Source organism: Tubulanus polymorphus, chromosome 3 (genome assembly GCF_964204645.1).
Source record: "Tubulanus polymorphus chromosome 3, tnTubPoly1.2, whole genome shotgun sequence".
In the NCBI taxonomy this organism is placed as follows: Eukaryota; Metazoa; Nemertea; class Palaeonemertea; order Tubulaniformes; family Tubulanidae; genus Tubulanus; species Tubulanus polymorphus.
The window spans coordinates 14637386-14661008 of NC_134027.1; the positions used below are offsets into that span (position 1 = coordinate 14637386).

The 23623-nt window shown below is 38.1% G+C and overlaps 3 protein-coding genes and 1 long non-coding RNA gene across 4 annotated transcripts; all 4 read left to right on the top strand.

The window, feature by feature from the left end:
- Positions 1–5233: 5233 nt before the first annotated feature.
- On the top strand, positions 5234–6804 carry LOC141901749 (uncharacterized). Its single transcript, XR_012618860.1, has 3 exons — positions 5234–5468; positions 6043–6293; positions 6773–6804. It is a non-coding gene; the product is annotated as an uncharacterized LOC141901749 (long non-coding RNA).
- A 62-nt stretch (positions 6805–6866) lies between these two features.
- On the top strand, positions 6867–8831 carry LOC141902112 (uncharacterized). The gene has a single exon (XM_074789752.1). It carries the CDS (start codon positions 6867–6869, stop codon positions 8829–8831), a length of 1965 nt encoding a protein of 654 aa, XP_074645853.1.
- On the top strand, positions 6889–9878 carry LOC141901751 (uncharacterized). The gene is made up of 4 exons (XM_074789191.1): positions 6889–6957; positions 9127–9295; positions 9395–9547; positions 9654–9878. The coding sequence occupies exons 2-4, from the start codon at positions 9193–9195 to the stop codon at positions 9788–9790; spliced, it is 393 nt and encodes a 130-aa protein (XP_074645292.1). The 5' UTR covers positions 6889–6957; positions 9127–9192; the 3' UTR covers positions 9791–9878.
- A 3-nt stretch (positions 9879–9881) lies between these two features.
- LOC141901750 (uncharacterized) lies at positions 9882–14647 on the top strand. The gene is made up of 13 exons (XM_074789189.1): positions 9882–10101; positions 10876–10987; positions 11076–11165; positions 11250–11336; positions 11421–11507; positions 11592–11678; positions 11763–11849; positions 11929–12027; positions 12104–12267; positions 12351–12470; positions 13148–13234; positions 13383–13534; positions 14304–14647. Exons 1-13 carry the CDS (start codon positions 9970–9972, stop codon positions 14314–14316), a joined length of 1317 nt encoding a protein of 438 aa, XP_074645290.1. The 5' UTR covers positions 9882–9969; the 3' UTR covers positions 14317–14647.
- Positions 14648–23623: the final 8976 nt, after the last annotated feature.

Below are 23623 nucleotides of genomic sequence, written 5' to 3' on the forward strand. Positions count from 1 at the left end.
AGAATTTCTTGTTGGAACATTAAGTTTTTTGGTCGAACAGCGTGTTAAGGTCGATTTGGAAATTTACTCGGTCTGGTATATGTTGGATTACTGTGTATGTCATTTGTCAGGACAATAAACAGAAGACAACTTAGGATACTACCTTGCGTGACTCCACTAGTTTGACCGACTTATTCCAAGATGAGGCGTTCCGTTGATTTCGGCTACAAGTTTTCGTTCAGAGATAACTGCTGAGCCATTTGGGCGACCTATCATTGATACTGTTTCCTAATAGCCTGTTTAGTAATGGCTGATGTTGTGCCTTATCAAATGCTTTGTCGAAATCCACCGTTGAACATGATTCTAAGACTGTGCAGAAAACCCGTTATCGCTGCTTTGCAGCTTGATTTAGGGTTTCTGCTGCTTTCGCAGAAACCCTATTATAATTCTGTTGATTATTATCATTATCATTATCATTATCATTATCATTATCATTATTATTATATTCTTTTTCACACTGGATCGTACTGAAAGGATATAAACAACTGCAATTTACTTTCACTGTCGGTGAAACCATTCTGTATCACAAGTACTACGCTGCATTGACAAATACTGTATATGATATTAATTAGAATTGCACTGTTTACTCACTGTGAGCCTCTAAACATCGAAATTTAAGCCCGATTCAAACAGTATCCATATACGTATACGTATTGTATACGTGTCTTATTCCCACAGCGCCTCCTAAGTACGTGTGTTTGTGTGTCTATCCTAAAATGCATTGATAGAACTGTGTTGTTCTAGATCTGTAGTAAAGACGTAAGCAGTAGTGATATTTTTATCTGTTCTACAAGTCGAGTGTTTTGCCGTTGAATTAGGACATCGCTCGACTGAACGCAACTGAGGAATTTTTAATAGCCTTGTTTGTGTTTGTGCCGTATACAAGTTAGATAGCATATATAGCTTCGAATTCGGCAACACTAGTTAGTGAGCATCATATATAGGCTTTAATACTTCGAATTCGGCTAGTAACAATAATATTGCTCAACGGATTTACTCAAAACTTACGTGAGATGTACGGAACACAGGTACCTTGAGGTAAGTCTAATGGCTCTGTGATTGGGGACCCCGTTCACCCACCAGGGGGCGTTTTACTTTTGAAAATTCTGACATCGAAAAGTTACTGTGTGAGAAAAAATTTTGTCTTTGAGTTTTCAGCTTCGGCCGGGCACGAAAGTTGTTCATGACAGCCCGGAGGCTAAAAAAGTCATTGGCACGCCCTATCTGCGATTAACCGTTTGGGCTCTACGGGCTCGAAAATGGGGCCCCAAATTTTTCAAAGAGATTTTTGCTCCTAGCTCCTTAACCGTTGGAGATAGAATTGTGGTTGCAACGAGTGATCAGTAGCCCTTGACAAGACGCTTGTATTGATGTATGATATAACTATGTAACTCATATGGTTCTCTAGTAGTGCCACCTATAAGACGCTGGAAAACACATTTTCATCTATATCGACTAAGGGATCAATGGATTTCTATGAAAATTGTTACACATGTACCTGGTTACTAAATGCAAAGAACCCCACACATAATTAGTTCCTATTTTAACCACTAGGGGGCGTAAATTTTGAAAACTCATTTCAGCATCAATTTTTCGCATGTAATGCGGTCTGATTATTATGAAAATCACAAAACTTGGTATAAGTACATAGAAATGTGTGTCGTATGCCAACCTGCGTGATTAGTTCATACAACTACCACCAGGGGACTGTGAAAACAACGATTTCTGCTCCTAGGTTCTTGACAGTTGCCAATAGAATCGTTGTTAGAATGTGTGGTTAGTAGCCCTTTACAAGGCACTTGTATTGATATATGGTTTAAGTAGGTAACTGATATGGTTCTCTAGGAGTGCCTTCTACAAGTTGCTGGAAATGCATTTTCATTGATAGCTACTAAGCGGATAAAGGGATTTCTATGAAAATTGATATACATGTACCTGGATATAAGATACAACGAATCCCTAACATAATTAGTTCCTTTTCTAACCACTAGGGGCGTTAATGTTGTAAACTCATCCTAGCATCAGTTTTTTCGATTGTAATTCAATAGTATGCTAACCGACAAATTACCGGCCACTTGGGCATGGTAAAAGTACCGTATCTTTGTTATTCTCGGTGTCATTTCCCCTAACCTTGGTACATTAGAACTTTTCGCGTAGTAGCCCATGTGGATCAATATAGTCATGTTATCAGCTGTCCCCTAGATGGCGCTCCTTATCCAGCAAGGCAGAAACCCGTTATCGCTGCTTTGCAGCTATATTTATTATTATTAGGGTTTTCTGACTTTCGTCGAAAACCCTTTTGTAATTCTGTTGATTGTTATTATTATTATTTACATATTTTCCACTTTTTTCGCACATAAATTCATCTTCTATCAGATTCGACAACTAACTGCTTCTAATTGAAATGTAGAATTCTGATAGTAATATAACACGCATTCGCTCCGCGTAGATTATACCTATGCACTCTCCGTCCTATTTCAAACTTAAAATTACTTACTGAAAGATAACACCGGATGATAGTAGCAATCGCGCCTCGCCCTGTCCGGTACTCCCACTAACGACAAAAACAGCGTCCTGTCCTGTGGCATGGTGGATAAGGTGTTTGACTCCCAACTGAGAGGTCGAGGGTTCGAATCCTAGTAAAACCATGCATTAACACAGTACAGCGCCGGCGCGCAACAGTTGTTTTATTAATGAAACAACATGGTGGATGGTTGAAATCATTTTCGGCTTAAATTTATCGCGAGTTTTAGGACTTAAGTGAATTTCACGAAACGATGATTTCTAAAATGAGTCGATTGATTAATTCTATTCGTAAATCAATTTACGTTGGCTACATTTCCTGAAGATTTAGGGGTCAAATCAACGTGATATGGACAGAAATTGTAAGAATTTTCACACGGAATTTTACTTCCGCGTTCAGTTGACGACTCGGATCGATGACAACGACAGCGGAGTTTATGTATTTTAAGGTGAGAATCCGTTAACCAGGGAATGTATTAAATGATTTCTTTAATAATATGAGTATGGTAGCAAATGAGTAGGCCTACTCGGTGAAGCAATGATCATTATTGTTGGCTACTTACTGAATGCCCAGCTTTTTGGGGGATGCGCCTAGAATAGATTTAGGCCCTAAATATAATGGGTAGAGCCAGTCAGTGGAATGCCTTAATAGCAGCTAGTTATGGCCTGGTTTACACTGAATGTGCATGACAATTTATTTTGATTACTTTCTTTCCAGCTATTATTCGTGGAATGAACTGGTCACTACGGTCTTCAATTCCTTTGCGGATTCTTGTAGGAATATTAAACCACAGTGCTCAAATGTATGTTTAAAATTAGGCTTTTTCGACATTGACAGCCAAAGACGTAACTTAACACGCTAACTGAAGCGCAACTGTCTCAGTTGCTGTAAGTACTTGACGTTTTGCGTAATTTTTTTTTGTAATGCAATATTTGGATTAGTAATCAGTCGTGCTAACGTACATGCAGAATTGGATTCATTGTAATTATGGGATGATAATTCATGGGCGTCACGAGTCCTGCGACATACCCTTGATATGAAGCTTTTTTAATGTTAATCATTGACTTGTTTTGGAGTAAACTGAATAGCCCTTAAAATACCAATGCCACGTGGCTTGGTGTCTATGCTCTACGAAACTGTAGTAATAGATTTTCACAACAAACTCATGATTTCAAATAGTCTCCTAAGATATCTATATATTATTTCGCTCCTTACCTAAGTAATTCTTACATTTGATTGCTTATTTACAGATGGAAAGAGGTCAGATGGCATGAAAATCGACTGTGGCTGACTAATTGGCGCGAGATGAATGAAAACTTCACCTTGATGATCATCAGTTGATTTTGCTGTAATTATTTGCCTGGATATATCCTTCATTTCAAAATCTGTCTTCAGTAGAATTTCTTTCAATAAAATATTTTGAAGATTGAATTTGAATTGATCTTAAAACCAGAGAAAGCATTCAGAAATTTAGAAAATCCTTGACTCATAATCAAATTCTGTGAAGTCAGTTAAGGTCTTTTTGGTCGAATCAAGCCGACGGCTCAGGTGACTAAAACTCAATTCCTCACTGTCTTATAATGCCGAGTACGACGGAGTTTACACACTGAAACACGTTGGGCTGTGTAAGTGTAATTTGGATAAGTCCACAATATAATGACTGCTTGGCCCGCTGCATCCGAGACGTCAACAAGTTAGACTGTATGCTTCGATGACAAACTGACTCCTACGCAAGATGACCATCCAAATCAAATGTAAATTAAGAAAGAAAACAACAAAACGAGTTCGGTTGATTGACAAAAATAAATCAATAGTTTATTACAATACTTTAATTTCAAAATAAGGATAGGAAAAAGTGAACAATAAGTGTGTTTGTCATACGTCTTTAAATATTTCCCAAGAATATTTCTTTTTCTGGCCACCACCTGCCTCTGTGTCAGACTTTTTCGAGATGATTGTGCTAAAAATACAAAACAAGACAAAATTGATTGATGGGAATCATACATACTACAATTCACCTTTACTGCGAACATTGGAATGAGCTTAAGCAATTTTCTAGGAGGAAAAATTGAGTCAAATGATGTTTCAAAATCTGGACGGGAAAAGTTTTACTGAATATTCTGGCTAATGGCAAATACATGTTTATATTGATAAGGTTAATATCTGTATAAAAGGTTGTATAGCAACTTGAATTGAAGGATTAATGCAATAGGTCTCTTATTCTAAAAGACGAGTGAGCCATACTTACTAGATTGGTCATATGAATCAACATCAAATTTAGAACTATCATCCATTTTTAGTTTTCAATCAAAGAACAACCTATGAAATAAAGTACATATTTTTCTGATAACAACCTGGAATAAATTAAAATAAATCTGAGGAATTTACCAAATTTCTGTATCGAACCCCTAATATATTACCTATAGATTGATACTTTCATACGACAAATTGACGAAGAAACTTCAGTTGACAGTATACTACGGAACCCCGGAGGGGACATATGAAAAAAAAATTCATTTACATTAATCCGTGCGCACGGACGTTATTTTCCTGTAGCTAATCCGTGTGCACGGACGTTATTTCGACTATAATATCAATGCGCATATGGTAAGGGTGAGTGTATGCGTTATAGAGCTCTTCTCTTCAGGACTGCACTGTAAAAACTAAGAACGCAGTGAACATACTGAGAACACTGAAATAAGGTGTTCCCGAACACTTTTTAATGAATTTGGAACATCATCGAGTGTTCTAAGCTGATTTAAGTGCAAAAGCTCGTTCTGATGAACGCTGAGAACGGCTATGGAACGGCAAGAACACACCGATCACTCCACTAGAGCGTACGTGACTTTTCAAAGCGTTCTAGCACGCTTCACTGCACCTCGCTGACTGTGGAGAATCATCTTTAGTAAGCTTTTGTATTCTTGATCTTATAATATTAATCGGCATTCATTGGAAGTAATTATGTCAGATCATGTAGGCCTAAACAAACAGTGCATTTCACAGCCGGCGTAGGCCTAATAATCGCGCCACGATGCGCCATAAATGCAATGAATGAATGCGGCAGAAAATCTTTTGGCGGAGGCCTCCACCATAACTGCGAGCTAAGTGAAGCCACATTTTTTCAGACAATTATTAGCGGCCGCTGCCTTGTGAATTAAAGTTTTATACCAAAAAATATTTTCCTCGGTGACTCCGCGCTGTTAATCAGGGCAGGTCTCGAACCTATGAACTAAAGCTGCAATCTCGCTCAAGAAAGTAAATTTGATTGATTTGACTTTTCTCAAGGTCGTTGAGCTTAAGCTGTCTGCTAAAAACGAACAGTCGCCAAAATTCCACATTCATTGCCTTAAGAAATTATAATTCGAGGCCTTTACGGGTATGATAGTTTACATCTCTGTAGGCCTAAATGAAAAGATAAAAGCTGCGGTGCATTTTATTGGCATGATGATATACTGAAACTGTGTTATTTTTCTTTTCAGTTTCTTTGCCGTTCAGCCATGCCCATGCAACGATATATTGCATTCCAAGATATTACTAGTTTTACGCGCATACTGGAAATTTGCTCTTATTTGAATTTTGACGTCAGCGATGAAGTGATTGATAGCCACTTTACCATATGCTTTTTTAACATAGGACAGTGCAACCTGATCCAGAATATTTGTGCCTATTATTTGATCGAATATCAAGTCATAAATACAACATTATCGTTGTAGAATCAGTACAGTAGAGAGTAAGTATGGTCTATACTTGTAACTTATGTAACTTTTTTTCAATAAGCAATGATGATTTTAAAAATCACATCTTAAGAAAACATAGAAATGATCCACATTTCAAAATAACGTGTGATGCCTGTGGTGCCACCTATCATAATTATTTTTCATATCGTAGTCATTTTAAACGCCACCATGCCCATAGGGAAGAAGTTGACCATGAACCCGATGACATAGGCCTACCAGAACCGCAAAATCTCCAAATAGGCCTAAATGATGATCCTAGACCTGACTTAGGCCTAGTGGAACATGATATTCAACAAAATCAAAATGAACTCAATGTTGCAGCAGTTGACCAACTGAAAATGAGTGCTGGGCAATTCATTCTAAAAATGAGAGCTGGCCATAAAATAAGTGCAAGAGCAACCTGTGAGATGCTTGAAACAGTCAGCCAGTTTACTGAAATTGTTTCTGAGTGTACTCGTGATAATATTCTTAGATTAGTTCCTGGACTGAATGAAGAACAAAAGAATTTGATTACTCATTACTTTGCTGAAAAGCAGGATGTATTTGCTGGGCTTCAAAGTACTTATATGCAGAACAAGTTCTTTAGAAATAATTTCTCTTTGGTTGAACCTGTGGAAATAGTGTTAGGTCATTATTTCAAAAAGGTCAAGGTTAAAGGTAGATATACTTTCAAGAAAGCCCCTGCTCTTGGCTATTTTATACCATTATTAGAAACTCTTAAATCAATTTTGAGTATACCTCAAGTAAAGAATTGTGCCAATATAAGTCATGCTAGTGAAGATCAATACATGCGAGACATGTGCGATGGTACTTATTTCAAAAACCATCCTCTGTTAAAAAAAAACCCGAATGCACTTTGCCTTCTTGCATACTGTGATGATTTCGAGCTAGCCAATCCGATTGGAACTCATGCCAAATTGCATAAAATAATCATATTCTATGTAGTTGTATGCAACATTCCACCTGAATTACGATCAAAATTGCCAGTAATTCATCTTGTAGCTGTTACACTGAGAAAGTATATTGTTGGTCACAGGGACAGGCTTCAAAAGCTTCTTAAAAATTTTGTTGATGATCTAAACACTCTCTATGATGGGTACACATTCATCTTACCCTCCGGCATATATCGTACTAATGGGACTTTATTGGCATTCACTGGAGATACGCCTGCAGCAAATGAAATTGCTGGCTTTAAAGAAGGGGTTGGTGGAGCCAGCAAGCCTTGCAGACTTTGTGATATTCATAAGAATGACATGAATGCTATATTCTGTCCCTCTGACTGCATGATTCGAGAAGAAGTTGAACATAGAGAGAGGTGTAATTACCTGAAAGAACTTAGTAGGGCTGATAGGCTTCTAATGAGTAGTGAGTATGGGATAAATAATGATTCTGTGTTGCAAGGTATCAATGATTTCCAGATAACGAAGTGTTTTCCTATGGATGTCATGCATGTACTACTGGAAGGAATTTGCAATTATGAGACCAAATTATGTCTTCGACATATGGTATCTGATAAAAACATGAATGTTAGTGTTCTAAACAACTGCATAGCAAATTACAGCTATTCTGAACTTGAAATGAAAGATAGACCTCAACCCATAGATAGAAAAACTCTTTTTGGTAATGGAAAACTAAATCAAACGTCTGAATCTATGCGGATATTAATGTATCATTTGCCATTCATTTTGAACGCTATGAACATACTAGATGATAGAGATGAGTATTGGAGTAACTGGATACGTCTTCAAAAGATAACTATTCGGAGTTTATCCCCTATTATATCTGATGAAACTATTGCATTTATAGATATATCGGTTGCAGTACACAACAGAAAATTCGTAGAGATTTATCCCGATGAGAGCTATACGCCAAAATTGCACTATACGGTACATTTGGGGGATCAGATGCGAAAATATGGTCCTCTGCGCACACATTGGTGTATGCGCTTCGAAGGGAAACATGGTTTTTTCAAAAAGATGAAATGGAACAATTTTAAGAATATTGCTCTAGTTATTGCAACAAAGCACCAGCAGTGGCTTTGTCTTCAGCAACTCGGGACGGATGGGCAAAGATCCATGCGTTTCTTAAATGACGAAGATGACATAAAATTTGGGCACATAATGCATGAAGACGAAGACCATTTCAATGATATAATGACATATTTAGTACGTGAAACACATAGATTGCAGATAGGTCCTTTGATGATAAGCCCAAAGATCGTCGTACATGGTCATATTTACATGCCTGACAACATTCTCCTTTTAGAATTCGATGAAGATGAATATCCCGTATTTTGTAAGATTACTAAGATTGTAGTTGTTCAGGAAGAGAAATACTTGCTACTTGATAGGTTTTTAGTCGAGAGGTATGATTACACTCTCAATGCTTATGAGCTTCGAGAGGATCACTCTTGTAGTAGAAATAAGATCTTGTCTGTTCAGGATCTCCAATTCCCTTGGGTACTGCCCCAAAAATGCTTTGGTTATAAGAGATATGTTTTACTTTGCTATAGTCCTCTCGTAATGTTGTAAACTGCTGTTGTTTTTATAGATTTTATAGAAGGCTAGGTCACTGGATGTGGTGTGTCTGTCAGAAACTACAGTGGAACCTCGTTACTTCATGAGACCAGAAAATATGTTCATTATAACTGATATATTTTGAATCCAGTAGGAAAAATTATAGGAGGTCAAATTATCCTATTTTGAACAGTTTGTAATAACCGATAAATCGTTATATCTGATGTTATAACGAGGTTCCATGTATATCCAACTATCTGACTACTCCTTTAATGCTAGAATTTTTGTGGAAATATTTCTTATTGCTTAGGTAAACTGTCCGTTTGAAAAAGCAAGGTTTTCAATCTCACACTGACAGTGTCAGCTTTATTAAAATATGTGTTCGGTCGACAACAAAACCACACTTCATCGGTGCATAAATTCAGCAGGAAACAAAGTTTTCTTGATCGCGTCATCACTAAAAATGTTAAAAGATAAAGGTATGTAAGTCGATATTTGGTATTATGTAGTTCAAGTTCAAGTTCATGTAAATATACTGGTTTATTTAATCTTGTATAACAATATTTTTGGTTGTTTAGCTACGAAATGGTTATCTTCAAGTGAAGATGATCCACCGTCAGTGTACACCAGCGATGGAACTGAGATCTTCGACGAAGAGGTGTTTGAGGTGATTTCACAAACTGATACGACTCTCCTCATATTAAAGTCTGGTGAAACTCTGATCAATTATGGTGAGTATATAGGCGTATATATTCTTAGAAATGGTGAATCATCAAATTATCACAAACTTGTAGTAGTTGTTTTAACTAATAATAATTCAATTATAACTTTTATTAGACGTCCATAAGAGTACTCTTCAACCTGATTTATCTTCGTCAACTGATACTGACATCAGCTCAGAAAGGTCTGATTTCATTGATTCGGAGGAATCGGCATCAATTTTGAGTATATCTTTTATATACTATCAATTATAACAGGGTTCCTACAGCCCCTCAAATCCCTCGAATAACCCTCAAATTTAGAATTGGTCATGTAGCAAGCCTGTAAAATCCAATATTTAAAGGAATTACCAAAACTAAGCGCTGATGTGGTGGATAAGCTATCAGCCTCTGCATCAGCTGCTGCCGCCGTTTGGGATGAATGTGTGACTCAAATGGCATACGGTTTACTCAAGAGACCCGAGGGAATCTCGACATCAAGACAATATACAGAGGCATGCCAAGAACTCATAAAAAGATATCCCAATTTGGCCAGAATCTCAGCTGGTAAAGTTACAAAGCCTTGGGTAAGTAATCATTATATGATATTACAATTACATTATATTATATTATAACCTTTAACTATTTGCATATTAATCTAAAACTTGGAATTTCAATGAAAAGTGATAGTTCATATCTCAAGTTGGATTCATCGAAGCAAAATCCTGAAATGTTTTTAAGGAAAAAGACTAAATACCGGTATATATGTTATAATTTTTAGCCCACTTGGCCGAAGGCCATTCGGTTAGTCCCTGTGGTTGGTTGCACAGTTTTGATTTAAGTCCAAAAGTTGTCTTAAATTTTAGAAGTGATCTTAGGTTGTTAGATTGGCTATAGAACTTAGTTGGTCTTAAGTCTAAGCCGTGACTATGCAACCGGCCCTGGGTCTTAGTGTGGCCTGGCGTGCGTGTGTCATATTTCTTGTGAACGCTCTACAGACCACAGTTTTTGGCCAATCGGCTTCAAATTCACATATATTGTGTATGACCAAAACATCTCGGAGGAGTTTTATATTTGTATTAATTGGATCCAAGATGGCTGATTGGCGGCCATCTTGGTTTCTGAAATTTGAAATGAAATGGTCTATCATATGACCAAACAAGGTCATCATATCATCCAATATGGCCGCCTGGTGACCATCTTGGTTTCTGAAAATGCACAATTTTGATATTACCTGATATAATATTCCATGTAGATCTTTCATATTTCATATGAAAATGTGAAATAAAAGGGTCTATCATATGACCAAACTAGGTCTTCTTAGCACCTGTCCTATTGTGCTTAGATTTTGTTTGATTAAGGTGGCTTTTAAGAAATCGATAAGTATGAAAGTGAGACACATTCGGCACTACAGAAAGAAGAGAGATAATACGTCAGCTAGCAGTAGTTACAGGAAGGCAGTTAAGGTTTCAGGTAATTTTATGAAATGATAGTTTAGTCGTACATGTATGTATTATTAATGAAATATGGTATGATATTAAAACAGATGAATCTGTTTTAGCTTGCCGTGGTTTGAGTCGGGAGTCTCCGTCGTCGCCTGTTGGTGGTTTAGACGAAGACCGGAGTTCTTTCACAGCTGTTAAAGCGTCAGGTATTTATAAAATGAATAGTTCGTTGTTGTTCCTGATAAAATTCCAATCAAATTACCGCATCTAATTAGATGAGTCTCTTTTAGGTCGTTGTGGTTTGAGTCGGGAGTCTCCGTCACCTGTTGGTTTTCTAAACGAAGACTGGAGTTCTTGCAAAGCTGTTAAAGCATCAGGTAGTTATAAAATGAATAGTTCGTTGTTGTTCCTGATAAAATTCCAATCAAATTACCGCGTCTAATTAGATGAGTCTCTTTTAGGTCGTTGTGGTTTGAGTCGGGAGTCTCCGTCACCTATTGTTTTTTTAAACGAAGACTGGAGTTCTTGCGAAGCTCTTAAATCGTCAGGTATTTATAAAATGAATAGTTCGTTGTTGTTCCTGATAAAATTCCAATCAAATTACCGCATCTAATTAGATGAGTCTCTTTTAGGTCGTTGTGGTTTGAGTCGGGAGTCTCCGTCACCTGTTGGTTTTTTAAACGAAGGCTGGAGTTCTTGCGAAGCTGTTAAAGCATCAGGTAGTTATAAAATGAATAGTTCGTTGTTGTTCCTGATAAAATTCCAATCAAATTGCCGCATCTAATTAGATGAGTCTCTTTTAGCTTGCCGTGGTTTGAGTCAGAAGTTTCCGTCACCTGTTGGTTTTTTAAACGAAGACTGGAGTTCTTGCGAAGCTGTTAAAGCGTCAGGTAGTTATCTGAAATAATGGTTTAGTTGTATATATGATTGACGAAATTCTATTTAGATTATGGTATGATATTAAAACAGACGAGTCTCTTTTAGTTTGCGGTGCTTTGAGTCAGGAGTCTCCGTCGCCCGTTGGTGTTTTAGCTGAAGACCTGAGTCCTTCTGAAGTCTCAAAAAGTGGTAAGAATGATTCCAAAGTATATGAAATGTATTAATGTGAATTGAGTTCAGATGCCTCTTTTCTTTAATCTCTTAGACCAAGCTGACCTTGCTATGTTAGGAGAAAAGCGATTGTTGGACCGACCAAAGATATTCAAACTGATGAAGGCCACACTAGCGCAGCGTCGACAGGAAATAAGAAATTCAGGCGATATACTTTTCTTCATGCAAAAGTATAAATTTTTTCAACATTTAGATTATGTGAGTGCAAATATCTTTGATTTTGAAATTTCCACATCAAATAAGATTTATTTGGTTGTAAAGTTTGTTTTGGATATTTTTAGATTTTCGAGGAATTTCATTTGATGGGATATGCAAGGGACTTTCTACATAATTTTTCTCAGAGATATGAATCAATGTTAGAAAAGTTAGCCACTTTGGCTATGATGAATGGAGATATTAGCGTAAGTCGCCTAGCCCGATTGATGTTGATTTTTTAAATTACGAAGTACACTTTGAAGAGTTCTGCTTGGATAATGTAATCCTGCTATTTTCATCTGTTAGCTTCAACATTTTGTCCATGTTTCAACACATGGCTAAATCTATATAGCTGCGTTCACACGACAACTAGTTAGACCGGTCTAAATCGGTCCGCACTGGGCCCACAGGATGTCGCCATGAGTATTTTACCCCAAAATTTATGTAAATGATCATAGATTTATGATTCCCTGGCAGTTTTTTATTTGAACAATTTTGACGCAGTGTACCATATATCTGGACACATCAACCTATAATAGATTCTAGGTATTTTCCAGAACAATTTATAGGGATATCTATTCAACTATCAACATACGCTGAGATTTTAAGATAAATAATAATCCGTTAGCGTACACATTAATTTTAGGTAGTAAAGAAATTATATGAAATCTTAAAACTATATTAATAGGCTTGATAAGTAATTGCTGACGATACAATTGAATTGATATTGCAGAGTACGATTTAGACTGGCTCCTAGTACCAGTTTCTCTCCACGGCACACACACAGATTTAGTTCTGTCCTAATTTAGACCCATCTAAATAATGTCGTCTAAACGCGCCTATACAGTATATGTATTCTAAACCTACGTATTTATCATTCTAGGAGGATCAGCATCAGATTGCTTTGATTGAGTTTGTACACAAGGAAACAAGCTACAATTATTCACGTTGTATAATTTCCGTTGTTGACGTAAGTTCATTTGCCTAAGCTTGAGCTAATTATGAAAATATCTGGTACTTAAAATATTTCTGGTATTTAAAACATTTCTCTGACTTGAATTTAAGGATAGTCAAAATCTCATACAATGTTTTTATGGTTACAGTATTGGTATTTTTAGGAAGTGGACTTTGGAAAGACCAGCAATTCAAAAAATACAGCATTCCCAAGTATTGTTGTGGTTGGTGATGGGGTATCGTATGCGCAATATTTTCTTTCTATCGGAACAGTGCTTATCGATTGTACCACCTACAAAGATCTATCCGGAATCAAGTTAGCATTACTGGCAACACTGGTATTGTACTACATTTTTGACCTGAACTATCCGAGACCTTTCAAGGAGTCCCTATCATTCTTTCAGGCAGTTCTATTTCAAGAAAATTGTCGTAAAGGCAATAGAACGGCCAAATTATTCAGCCATTTTACATGTAGTTAAATAATACATGTAGTTGAATTCCTGGAAAATCCAGCCTTGGTAAACTAATGAGTAGTTTGAGTAAAAATACAATATTAGAATTAAAATCTGACAGTGAGATTTAAAAGATCAGTTTGGTGGAGCAGATTTTGTGGCCTTTTAAAGTGAGAAGGGTCAGTGTGATTCTACGAGGCATTCATTAATTCATTCATCCTGACCCTACTCACTTTAAAAGGCCACGACATTTGCTCCACTTAGGCGATCTTTAATTTCAGGGTCAAATTTCATCTTCAATAATAATTTTTCACTAAAACTGTATGCTATAAAACTACATTTCTGTATAGGCGGTAACTGTTAGGAATTTCATTTCAGGGGATATGTAAGGGATTTTCTAAGTGATTTTTCTCAAAGATATGAATCAATGATTGAAAAGTTAGCCACTTTGGCTTGGATGAGTGGAGATATTATCATTTAGATGAACTAGAAAATGCGCATTCAGAAAAGAAATAAACCTGGAAAATCGGCAGAATTTTGAATTTGCTTGAACTATATATGCTCTTCTTTGATTGTGTTTTTATTTCACGCTTAAGGCTGAACTGTTCAGATATATTATATTATGTTTTTTAGTGATGCAGACTGAGATGGTCAGATATATATTTTACCATGTGAATGACATGTACTAATGCAGCTATTTAAAGGCAGCATTCTCTTAAAAAGAGCGTGTATGTATTTGATTTACGCTTATTGTGGCCAAATACATTGGTTAAGGATTTTGATTCAATGGAGTTTGTGCACAAAGAAACCAGATACATTTTATTATGTTTTTTAGTGATGCTGACTGAGATAGTCAGATATATATTTTACCATGTGAATGACATGTGCTAATGCAGCTATTAAAAGGCAGCATTCTCTTAAAAAGAGCGTGTATGTATTTGATTCACGCTTATTGTGGCCAAATACATTGGTTAAGAATTTTGATACTTCCTTTTTGACAATTTTAATTCAAAATAATAAAATTTTGGATTTCAAGATTAATCTCATCTTTTTGGTTTTTCTGCCGGGAATGTGTTGAGTTTTGCAATGTTCCCTCAGGTGTTCCGGAGTTCTACAAGTGTGTTCCCAAAAGGTGTTCTTGCAGTGTTCCCACTGGTGTTCCAGAGTTCTAAGAGTATGTTCCCAAAAGGAGTTCTCGTAATGTTCCCACAGGTGTTCCATGATTTAAGTGTTCCAAAACTCTACTCAACTGAAAATGTTCTAAGTAGTGTTCAAGATATGTTCTTAGTTTTTACAGTGTGTAACACTTCTCTGAGCTCTATAATGCATACACTCACCCTTACCATATGCGCATTTATATTATAGTCGAAATAACGTCCGTACGCACGGATTAATGGGAATAACGTCCGTGCGCACGGATTAATCGAAATAACATCCGTACGCACGGATTAGCTACAGGAAAATAACGCCCGTGCTCACGGATTAATTGCAATAACGTCCGTGCGCACGGATTAATCGAAATAACATCTGTGCGCACGGATGAATGTAAATGAATTTTTTTTCTCGTATGTCCCCTCCGGGGTTCCGTTTTATACAAACTTGCACACAAACTCCCAAAATGAATCATGTCCTATTCATGATAAACACCTAGAATCAAACAAAATACAACTAAAAAATTCACAATACAGATTTTGGTTTCGATTCCTTTAATAGCTGTTTACTTACATGAAACGAATTATCAAACTACTTCTGCCGACAGCATACCAACTCGCTGACAAACCCCCAAAACGAACGGCGTCATGATAAACATCTGGAATTAAACGTAATAAAGCTACAAAATTTACAAAATGTCGGTTTTGAATCCCTCAAATAGCCTTACACTTACAAATGATGGATTATGAAACAACAATGAACTCCCACAACGACACATGTCTTTAATAATCTACAGTGAAAACCTGGAATTAAATGAATAAATCTTAAAATTCCGATTTGAACCCAACATAGGCCCTCTCTCTACTTGTAGGCCTAAGATCTTGAAATAGGATAAATAATGTTATGATGAAAGAGGCATAATGATTCGGAAAAAATGGAATTCTTGCAACTGACTAAAAGCGGCTTTTTTGAGAAAAAGATTCGTTTGGGTCGTAAAATTTATAGCCTAGAACCAATTTCTTCGTCAAAGCGTGATGCACAATTTTGACTGGGTCTATTTTCCACATGGTTGTGAACAGAAAATTTGAATAGGCCTAAATAATAGAATAATCTTTCTTAGGTTTCATGATAAAGATGCAGTATTAACTTAGATTAATGCTTATCTTTTACAATTACGCTTATATTTCAAAGGAAAAAACGCCCAAAGTTGGTCGAACAGGGGTTAGGGATTGGTTGAAGAGGGGCTGTGTGCTGAAACAGGGCTAAAAATGCACGGGAATGAGTTTGTCGAGTGGAGCTTATTATTCCATCGATCAGGGATAGTGTACTATATAGTCATGCCCATGTTATATATCAAATTGTTCCTTATTAGTTCCGCTGCATCGCTAAAAACAAATTGAGATAGCTTTCCCTGTATACTTTTACATATTACATCACTTACAACGATAAACGTCCGTCGCCGACTGAAAATTTCGGAGTGACAAAAACTTCCGCATTGAGAGCGCCACCGCAACAATTCAAATTCAATTCATATATATGGATCGGAAACCCATTATGAGAATGCCGGTTTGCTAGCGTATCTATTTAACACCCGTATTGCTCGGGTTAGTTTTACTATCAACGGGTGGCGCTGTATGTAAATTTCACATAAATCAACGACTTTCGGCTATTAGCGGTACTTAAGACCACTTGAAAACATCATAGTCAATTACGGTAGTAGTGAACATAAAAAGATACAGTACAAAGATACAGTACGGTGTACTTAAGGACATGATTCCATAGGACCCATACCAGAGACATTTTGTTCAGACAAGGACTATTAGTTACACACTAATCTTCATTTTCAGCAATTAACGATCTGGTGAATTAATTAGTGATTCCGTCTTTCGGTGGTTCAAGATAAAATGCCCGCAAAATAAGAACCTAACGAACCAGGGCTGACCACAAATTGCCCAACAGATAAATTTTCGAAACGACACAATCCAATCATGTTTGGTATCAAATGTGGCGTGGACCATGGTCTTTTAACTGACCAATGCATGACCAGTACTGACCATATAGTAAATTATTTGTTTTGCAAACAATTAAGTTGTTTGGTGTCAAATAACTAGATATGATGTGGGCATTGATCTAAAAATTGTTTAACTGACCAATGCTTGACCAGTTACCAGTGCTAACCAGAACCCCCATAAGTAATTTATATGTTTAGTGAATCCTTCGTTAGTACTACTAGCTCTTACATTTAAATTTGTCGCTTGAAAAAGTCTTGTCCGATTTTTGTTGTAGGTAGCGAGCTAACTTTGAAATTCCGCTAAAATGCATAAGATTTTTACGTAGGGTTTTGAACGAACAACGTTTCCATTTGTAATTGTAACGTGCGCATTTGAGCCTGTAACGTGCACATTTCACTCGCGTGAACGTGCGTATCGGTACCAACATGCGAGACTTGTCAAACTTTTACGATCAAGACTTTTAAACTGAACAAAGAAGATATCATATCATATTATATATACATGAATAGATGGAATGATAATGTAGTAGTTTTAAATGTTTCGTAGCTGCTGTCCACTGACCACAGATAAAAGCTAATTGCCTGATATGAAATATATTTTTGTTATAGAGATGTAGTAGATCAGTGAGAATTCAAACTTATGGTTAATTTTGAGTGATCACAACGCTAACCAATAGAGAAAGCTGTAAGGCCTAAGAAAGATGCATTAAGTATAACATATCTTTCAATATAATGATGAAGTATTCAACTGGCCATCTGATCACATCAACAATAGTTTGACTTATTGAAAAATACCGGAGTGTTAATAGGAAAACCTTGAATTCGAAACAATTCCACACTCAATCGTTTACTTTGAAAACACAATTTGCATTTTGTGGACATGTATTTTTTTCTGCACCAAAAGCATGAAGTATATTATCTTTGCTTGTAAAAATTTGAAATTTTGGGGAAGATTTTTGGCCTCGTTAACCTGTGAACACGTCCTTCATAAGTTTTCTAAGACCGACCCTTGAAATAATGCTGAGAGTTTCGAGGATAATTTTGGTAGGATGTAAACTTAGGCCGCTTCGTATCCGTGGATGGTTGCTAATTATTGATTCTATACACAATAATCATAAGTACCATGAGATTCGATAGAATATCGTTTTTCAATCATACGTACACGAATTATCGCGATATAAAGATAAATAATATGTTCATCTACTTTTACGTCTTATACTGTATATTTCTTTAGTAGTATAAATAAAGAGTGGATCAGCAGGTCACCTGAGACCATTCCACGATCTAAGGTCAGTTGCCAAAAGTTAGTAAGTTTACCAGTGGATAGTTTACATTTATAATGACAATTAAATTTTCATTGCTAAAATAACTTTGTACTTGTTGACTCAAAAGCAGAGAATTGAAAATACGATAATACGATACGAAAACTCAGTGTACAAATTCAAAAAGATTATCTCTAGTGAGAGATCGAACGTTGTGTCGTAATTTTCTAATGGTAAAACATGGTTTGAAATTTGAAATGTGTACATATGTGTTCTTGCTCATCTACACTGGCTACCAATCTAACAACGGATTAAATTTGAGTGTTTGATGTTATAACAATACCAGTCTGAATTATGGATTCGGTTTCTACTTTTTAATTGAACATTTATATCACATATTTGGCATCATTTTTACCAGTATATATTAATAATTGTTAATTTAAACTATCTTTTGAGAAACGGGTCCCAGAGCTGTATCCTTTACTCCTGTAATAGAGGATGCAATCTATTTGCGACAAACAGCTAGTGCAAATAGCTAGAAAAGGTAACAATAGTGCATTGGCAAATTTACATTGGTTGTTTAGGTTTTTCGAAGGGGAGAATTTGTGGGAAAATTAATCATTACTGAGATATATCCGTGGCGAGCTTTTCCAGGGATTTAAAAAGTTGAGCTGTACACAAGGAATTTTGTGTAGTCCAATATCCGTGATTACCTCTGGCGTGGAGAGATACAATCTAAAACCAACCCTAGAGTCAAATATTTTACCACAATTTTTTATGATCAATAAAAATATTGAGTAATAGACATTCAAACAGTATTATCTAACATTGGATGCCTGTTGATGATTTCCAATACCTGTGCTGTACTGCTGTTGTCTGGTAGTGTACCTGTAGGCCGCTTTAATTATTATATGATTAAATTGGTAAAAGCCTAAAAATCGTCAATTTGCTAATTCAAAGTAAAAACTGCATATCTATGTGTGGATGGTTATGCGTGCGGTGCATGTCCGTAGATGTTCCCAGTCTTGCAGTTTCAGTTACGATTGACAGATGATTAATTTCTAGTTTATCATTCGGACTGATAAGATTGCTTTAATCTCCGATTAAATGAAGGCCATAGGTCAATGTATGTAATTGTAAACAAAATCGCATACTGGATGACTTTATAGTATTCCGCTGCGACGATCTGGTATTCTGCTGCGACGATCTGGTATTCCGCTGCGACGATCTGGTATTCCGCTGTGACGATCTGGTATTTCGCTGTGACGATTTGATATTCCTCTGCGACGATCTGATATACCGGTGCGACGATCTGGTATTATTGCTGCGACGATCTGTATTTCTCAACGATCTGGTATAATTTCTGCGACGATCTGGATTGTGTAGACTACATGATTCCACATCTATGTGTCGGAGTTTTATTCTACATCAGAGCTGGAACAATTGTTGTAACAGCCCGCAGCTGAGCTATTGGAAGTCAATAGTTCAATGTGTATCAGTTAGTTAAATTAAAGTTTGTCAACCATGATGTTTAAGTATTGATTACTCAATTTAAGAGAGTACAATCAAAGTATTTTTAAGTATTGGATGCTCAATTTAAGTGAGTACAATCCAAGTATTTTAAGTAAGTTTAGTGATTACTCAATTTACGTGAGTACTGATCCGCAGCAAGATTTCGTAGTAGCTAAAAATGTTTGTAATGTTGATTTCCTGAATGCGTTGGTGGTTATTAATGGTTTCAGTCAACAAACGTAGTAAGATGTAGTAAGCAGGTTGTTGTTTGATGCTTTTATCTATCAGCGCTGACCATAAATAAGCCTGGTGTATCACTGGTGCCGAAACCCGGGATATTGGTGTATCACTGGTGCCGAAACCCATACTGTTCAGTTGTGCCGGAAACTTTTGCATTAGTAATTAATTGTTGTTCAAATGGTATACATTTTTATATGCTCACATTGTGGTGCGAAGAACGCATTTTCTAAGAAGCGCCGCGCTACAACCAACCCAACATTCGGAAAGCTATTGTGGGAGTCGAACCCACCTCAAACGAAACCATTTGAAATTCCGGTGGAGTTTCGGGAACCATTGTGGGATTCGAACCCACTGCCAACTCCGGTCGTCCCTGTTGAGACATTGCGGGATTCGAACCCGCGAAGTGCACGACCATTTGAGATTCCGGAGGAACTTCGAGAGCCGTCGTGGGATTCGAACCCACCACTGCACGCTCATGTGTAATACCGGAGGAGTGTCGGGGACCTCTGTGGGATTCTAACCCACTCGCCATGCAGGTCGACACCGATGGGGCTGCACTACAGCCATTGAGGGGTTCGAACCCTCCACCTTATGAATTGCCAAAACCGTCCAGCCAGGATGGGGAATCGAACCTACATCTGTTTTTTTGGGTTGGAAATTTTTAAAATGTTATTTTAGATTAGTATTCGTTTAAAGATATACAATGTCGACTGGAGGGGAGACGACGTACGGTGCGGGTGGCTCACGGGAACGATCCGCTGTAAGCAACGACACTGTTCTGCAGGCCCTCTCTGGCCTTCGCGAACAGGTGGACACAGCCACGGCGTTCATGAATTTCTCTTTTATCCCTAAATTTACGGGACGAGACGACCAGTGCGTCTCTGATTGGTTCAAAGGATTTGACCGTTTGGCCGATCTAAGGGGTTGGAACGATGACGCTAAAAAGAAACAGTTGTATTGGTTTTTGGCTGGCCCGGCCCTAATCTTATTTAATGATCTTCGCATTGATCAGGGAACCGATGCGGCCGGTGGCAAAGTTGTCACTCCCTGGGAAAATATTGTCCGTGCGTTTTGCGCGCAATTTAGCCCCACCTCGTGGGCTTTGGTCAAGGAGTCGGCTTTGACGACGATGCGACAGGGGGAGACACAACCGGTCGATAGGTTTGCGGAAGAGATTGATCGTGTGGCCTCGAGTTTGAAATTTTCGGACCACCAGAAAAAGATGTTTCTAATTAACAACTCTCGCCCTGACATCTCTGTCTACCTGTTGTCACAGCGTCCGACGACATTTAGGGATGCATGGGAGGCAGCCAGAATGGCTGAGCATATCGAACAACGTAAAGCTCTGTCGTCTCCCAAGGTATCGCAAATTGGGACCGAACCAAATAAAGCGATGGGTGACATAATGACTGAGTTACGGGGCATGTTCCGCCAAATTATGGACATCGAGAAGACTACCCGTACTCAGCGGAATGATAGAGCCACATTTTATAGCGAAAGCCGCCCGTCACAAAGGTCACAGGATGGCCAGGTGGTGTGCTATCAATGTCACGCCCCTGGTCATTACGCCAGGAATTGTCCGTCTTGGCGTTACGACCAACAAAGGCCACGGGTCTCGCCAAACCGGGACGCATTTCAGTGTGATAATCGCCGTCCCCAAATTTCTGGTAGGGGTCAGTTTCGGTCACAGAATCTTGGGCAAGATTCCCAACGGGTTAATCGAACATTTGGTCAGGGAAACGACCGGAGACCTCATCCTATGGACCGATAAGGGTGGGGTCGCGCAATGAATGGTCAACTGAGCCCTCGCCGAACTCGTTAATAAGGAGTTATTATTGGTGGGATGACACATATTCGGGTTATCATAGTTATGATAATGACAGTCCGGTAATTGATAATTATATTTTTGATGATGATGATGATGATTATTTTGAGGACGATAGGGAGGATATATTTGACATGTCATTTGATCAGGGCGACATGCTAGCTGATTCAGTTGACGATTATTTTGGACCTGAGGAAAATTGTACTGCGTATTACTTTCATGACAATGAGTCTATGAATTTAGATAGGTTTGCCGGCCATCACACTCCTTCATGGGGTGCTGATGACGTTTATGACATTCAAGATCGTAACTTTGGGGATAGCTGGAGGGACAATTCCCAGTTGTCGTTAGATGGAAATTTTTATATGGATCAGGGATCCAATTTTGAGGACATCTGGAGGGACAATTCCCAGTTGTCGACTACTTACGAGCATATAAAAAGACACAGGAGGGTTACGTTTAGCGATCCGGTTAAATTGCAGGAGGTACGTGCTGATATGGCGTGCTCGGGTGACAATATTAGTATTGATAGGTCACACCCTAGAGGGGTTAATGGTCCGACGGATTCGGCAGAAGATGACCTTTTTAGAGATAGGAAGTCTCATTTAGTTTGTCACGAAGGCGCTTTTGATCAGTATCAGTACCCGGTAACTTCCGAATCAGCGGTATAATGTGACCTAGTGTCAGTTGATTTAAGTAATAACAGTTCACGGTCGGAATGTCGTAATGATCATCATGATACGGAGACTGTCGTATCAAATGTATCAAATCAGGTGTCAACATCGGAAAATTGTTGTCAGTTATTCGAAAAAGAACAGGATCGTCCTGTCACCTCGAATACCAGCGGTTTTCATCAACCAATCGGTAATGAAATGTCCAACGTACAGGACAGAGGTCAGGTTGTCCCCACGTCTGAACCGATTATGCCAACCAACGACAATGTTGGAATAGGAGATTCGAACTCCGAGTTTCAACCTACTATTCACTGACAGGAACAACTTCCACCTATTACGACGACTTTAGGTAACACGCCAACCAACGACATAGGGTCTCTTTCTAGTCAGAACAACACTATTGGACAGGAGGCTTATTCCCCGTCAATCATGGCAACTGCCGCCAACCGAGTGACTGGTACTCATTCAGGGACACCGTTAAACATTTTGATTGATACGGGTGCCGATATTTCTGTAGTGTCAAACAATTACTTCATCAATCATCCTCAGATATCGAATGGCCCTTTGCAGGAGGGACAATTTCAGTCCGCCCGTGGGGTAGATGGTACTAAGTTTGATTTAAAAGGTGTTATTTCCGTAGATTTTGTATTAAGAAATTTGGACGTGTCACATTCTATGTACGTGGTGGATGGAGTCACCTCGGACTTCATTCTCGGAGTTGATTTCCTGGAACGAAACCAGGCAGTTATCGATTATGCCAAAAAGGCTCCCTTGTTGCCAGGCGCCGACATAATTTACTTTAGTAATGATGTCATCTTGGGGAAATCTTCGTCGGTTAAAGTCACGCGTATGACTGTTATTCCCCCTTCATGCGATGTCACCGTAGACCGTAAGTGGTTAATTGACAAGTCTCAGTCATCGATTGCAGCCTTTGAGCCAGTACGTGATTTGAGAATGCGTGATCTCATGAGCGCAAGGTCAGTTGTTAGCGTCATGCCATCAAGGCATAGGCTTCGAGTCACGAACCCTACGTCACGACACGTCACCCTCTTTGAAGATACGTGCCGTAGTGATTCGTGGACAGATGGGTGGTCACTTGACCGATCACTCAAAACAGAGGCGAAGTCAGGACAGCTTCCTCTGCCACCGGAGGTGTCTGTCACACATGTGGAAGACCCTCAGACGTCAGACGAAATTTGTAAGTATAATCGAATTATTTAGAGTTTGGATCAAGATGCATACGTCCTATTGAAAATTATGAATTGTATACGGTAAGC

Coding starts and splice junctions, on each gene's coding strand:
- LOC141902112 (XM_074789752.1), top strand. CDS start 6,867: ATGCAGAACAAGTTCTTTAGAAATAATTTCTCTTTGGTTGAACCTGTG.
- LOC141901751 (XM_074789191.1), top strand. CDS start 9,193: ATGTGTTCGGTCGACAACAAAACCACACTTCATCGGTGCATAAATTCA. Junction 9,296..9,394: donor AAAAATGTTAAAAGATAAAG/GTATGTAAGTCG, acceptor TTGGTTGTTTAG/CTACGAAATGGTTATCTTCA. Junction 9,548..9,653: donor TGAAACTCTGATCAATTATG/GTGAGTATATAG, acceptor AACTTTTATTAG/ACGTCCATAAGAGTACTCTT.
- LOC141901750 (XM_074789189.1), top strand. CDS start 9,970: ATGGCATACGGTTTACTCAAGAGACCCGAGGGAATCTCGACATCAAGA. Junction 11,166..11,249: donor CACAGCTGTTAAAGCGTCAG/GTATTTATAAAA, acceptor AGTCTCTTTTAG/GTCGTTGTGGTTTGAGTCGG. Junction 12,268..12,350: donor TTTTTCAACATTTAGATTAT/GTGAGTGCAAAT, acceptor GGATATTTTTAG/ATTTTCGAGGAATTTCATTT.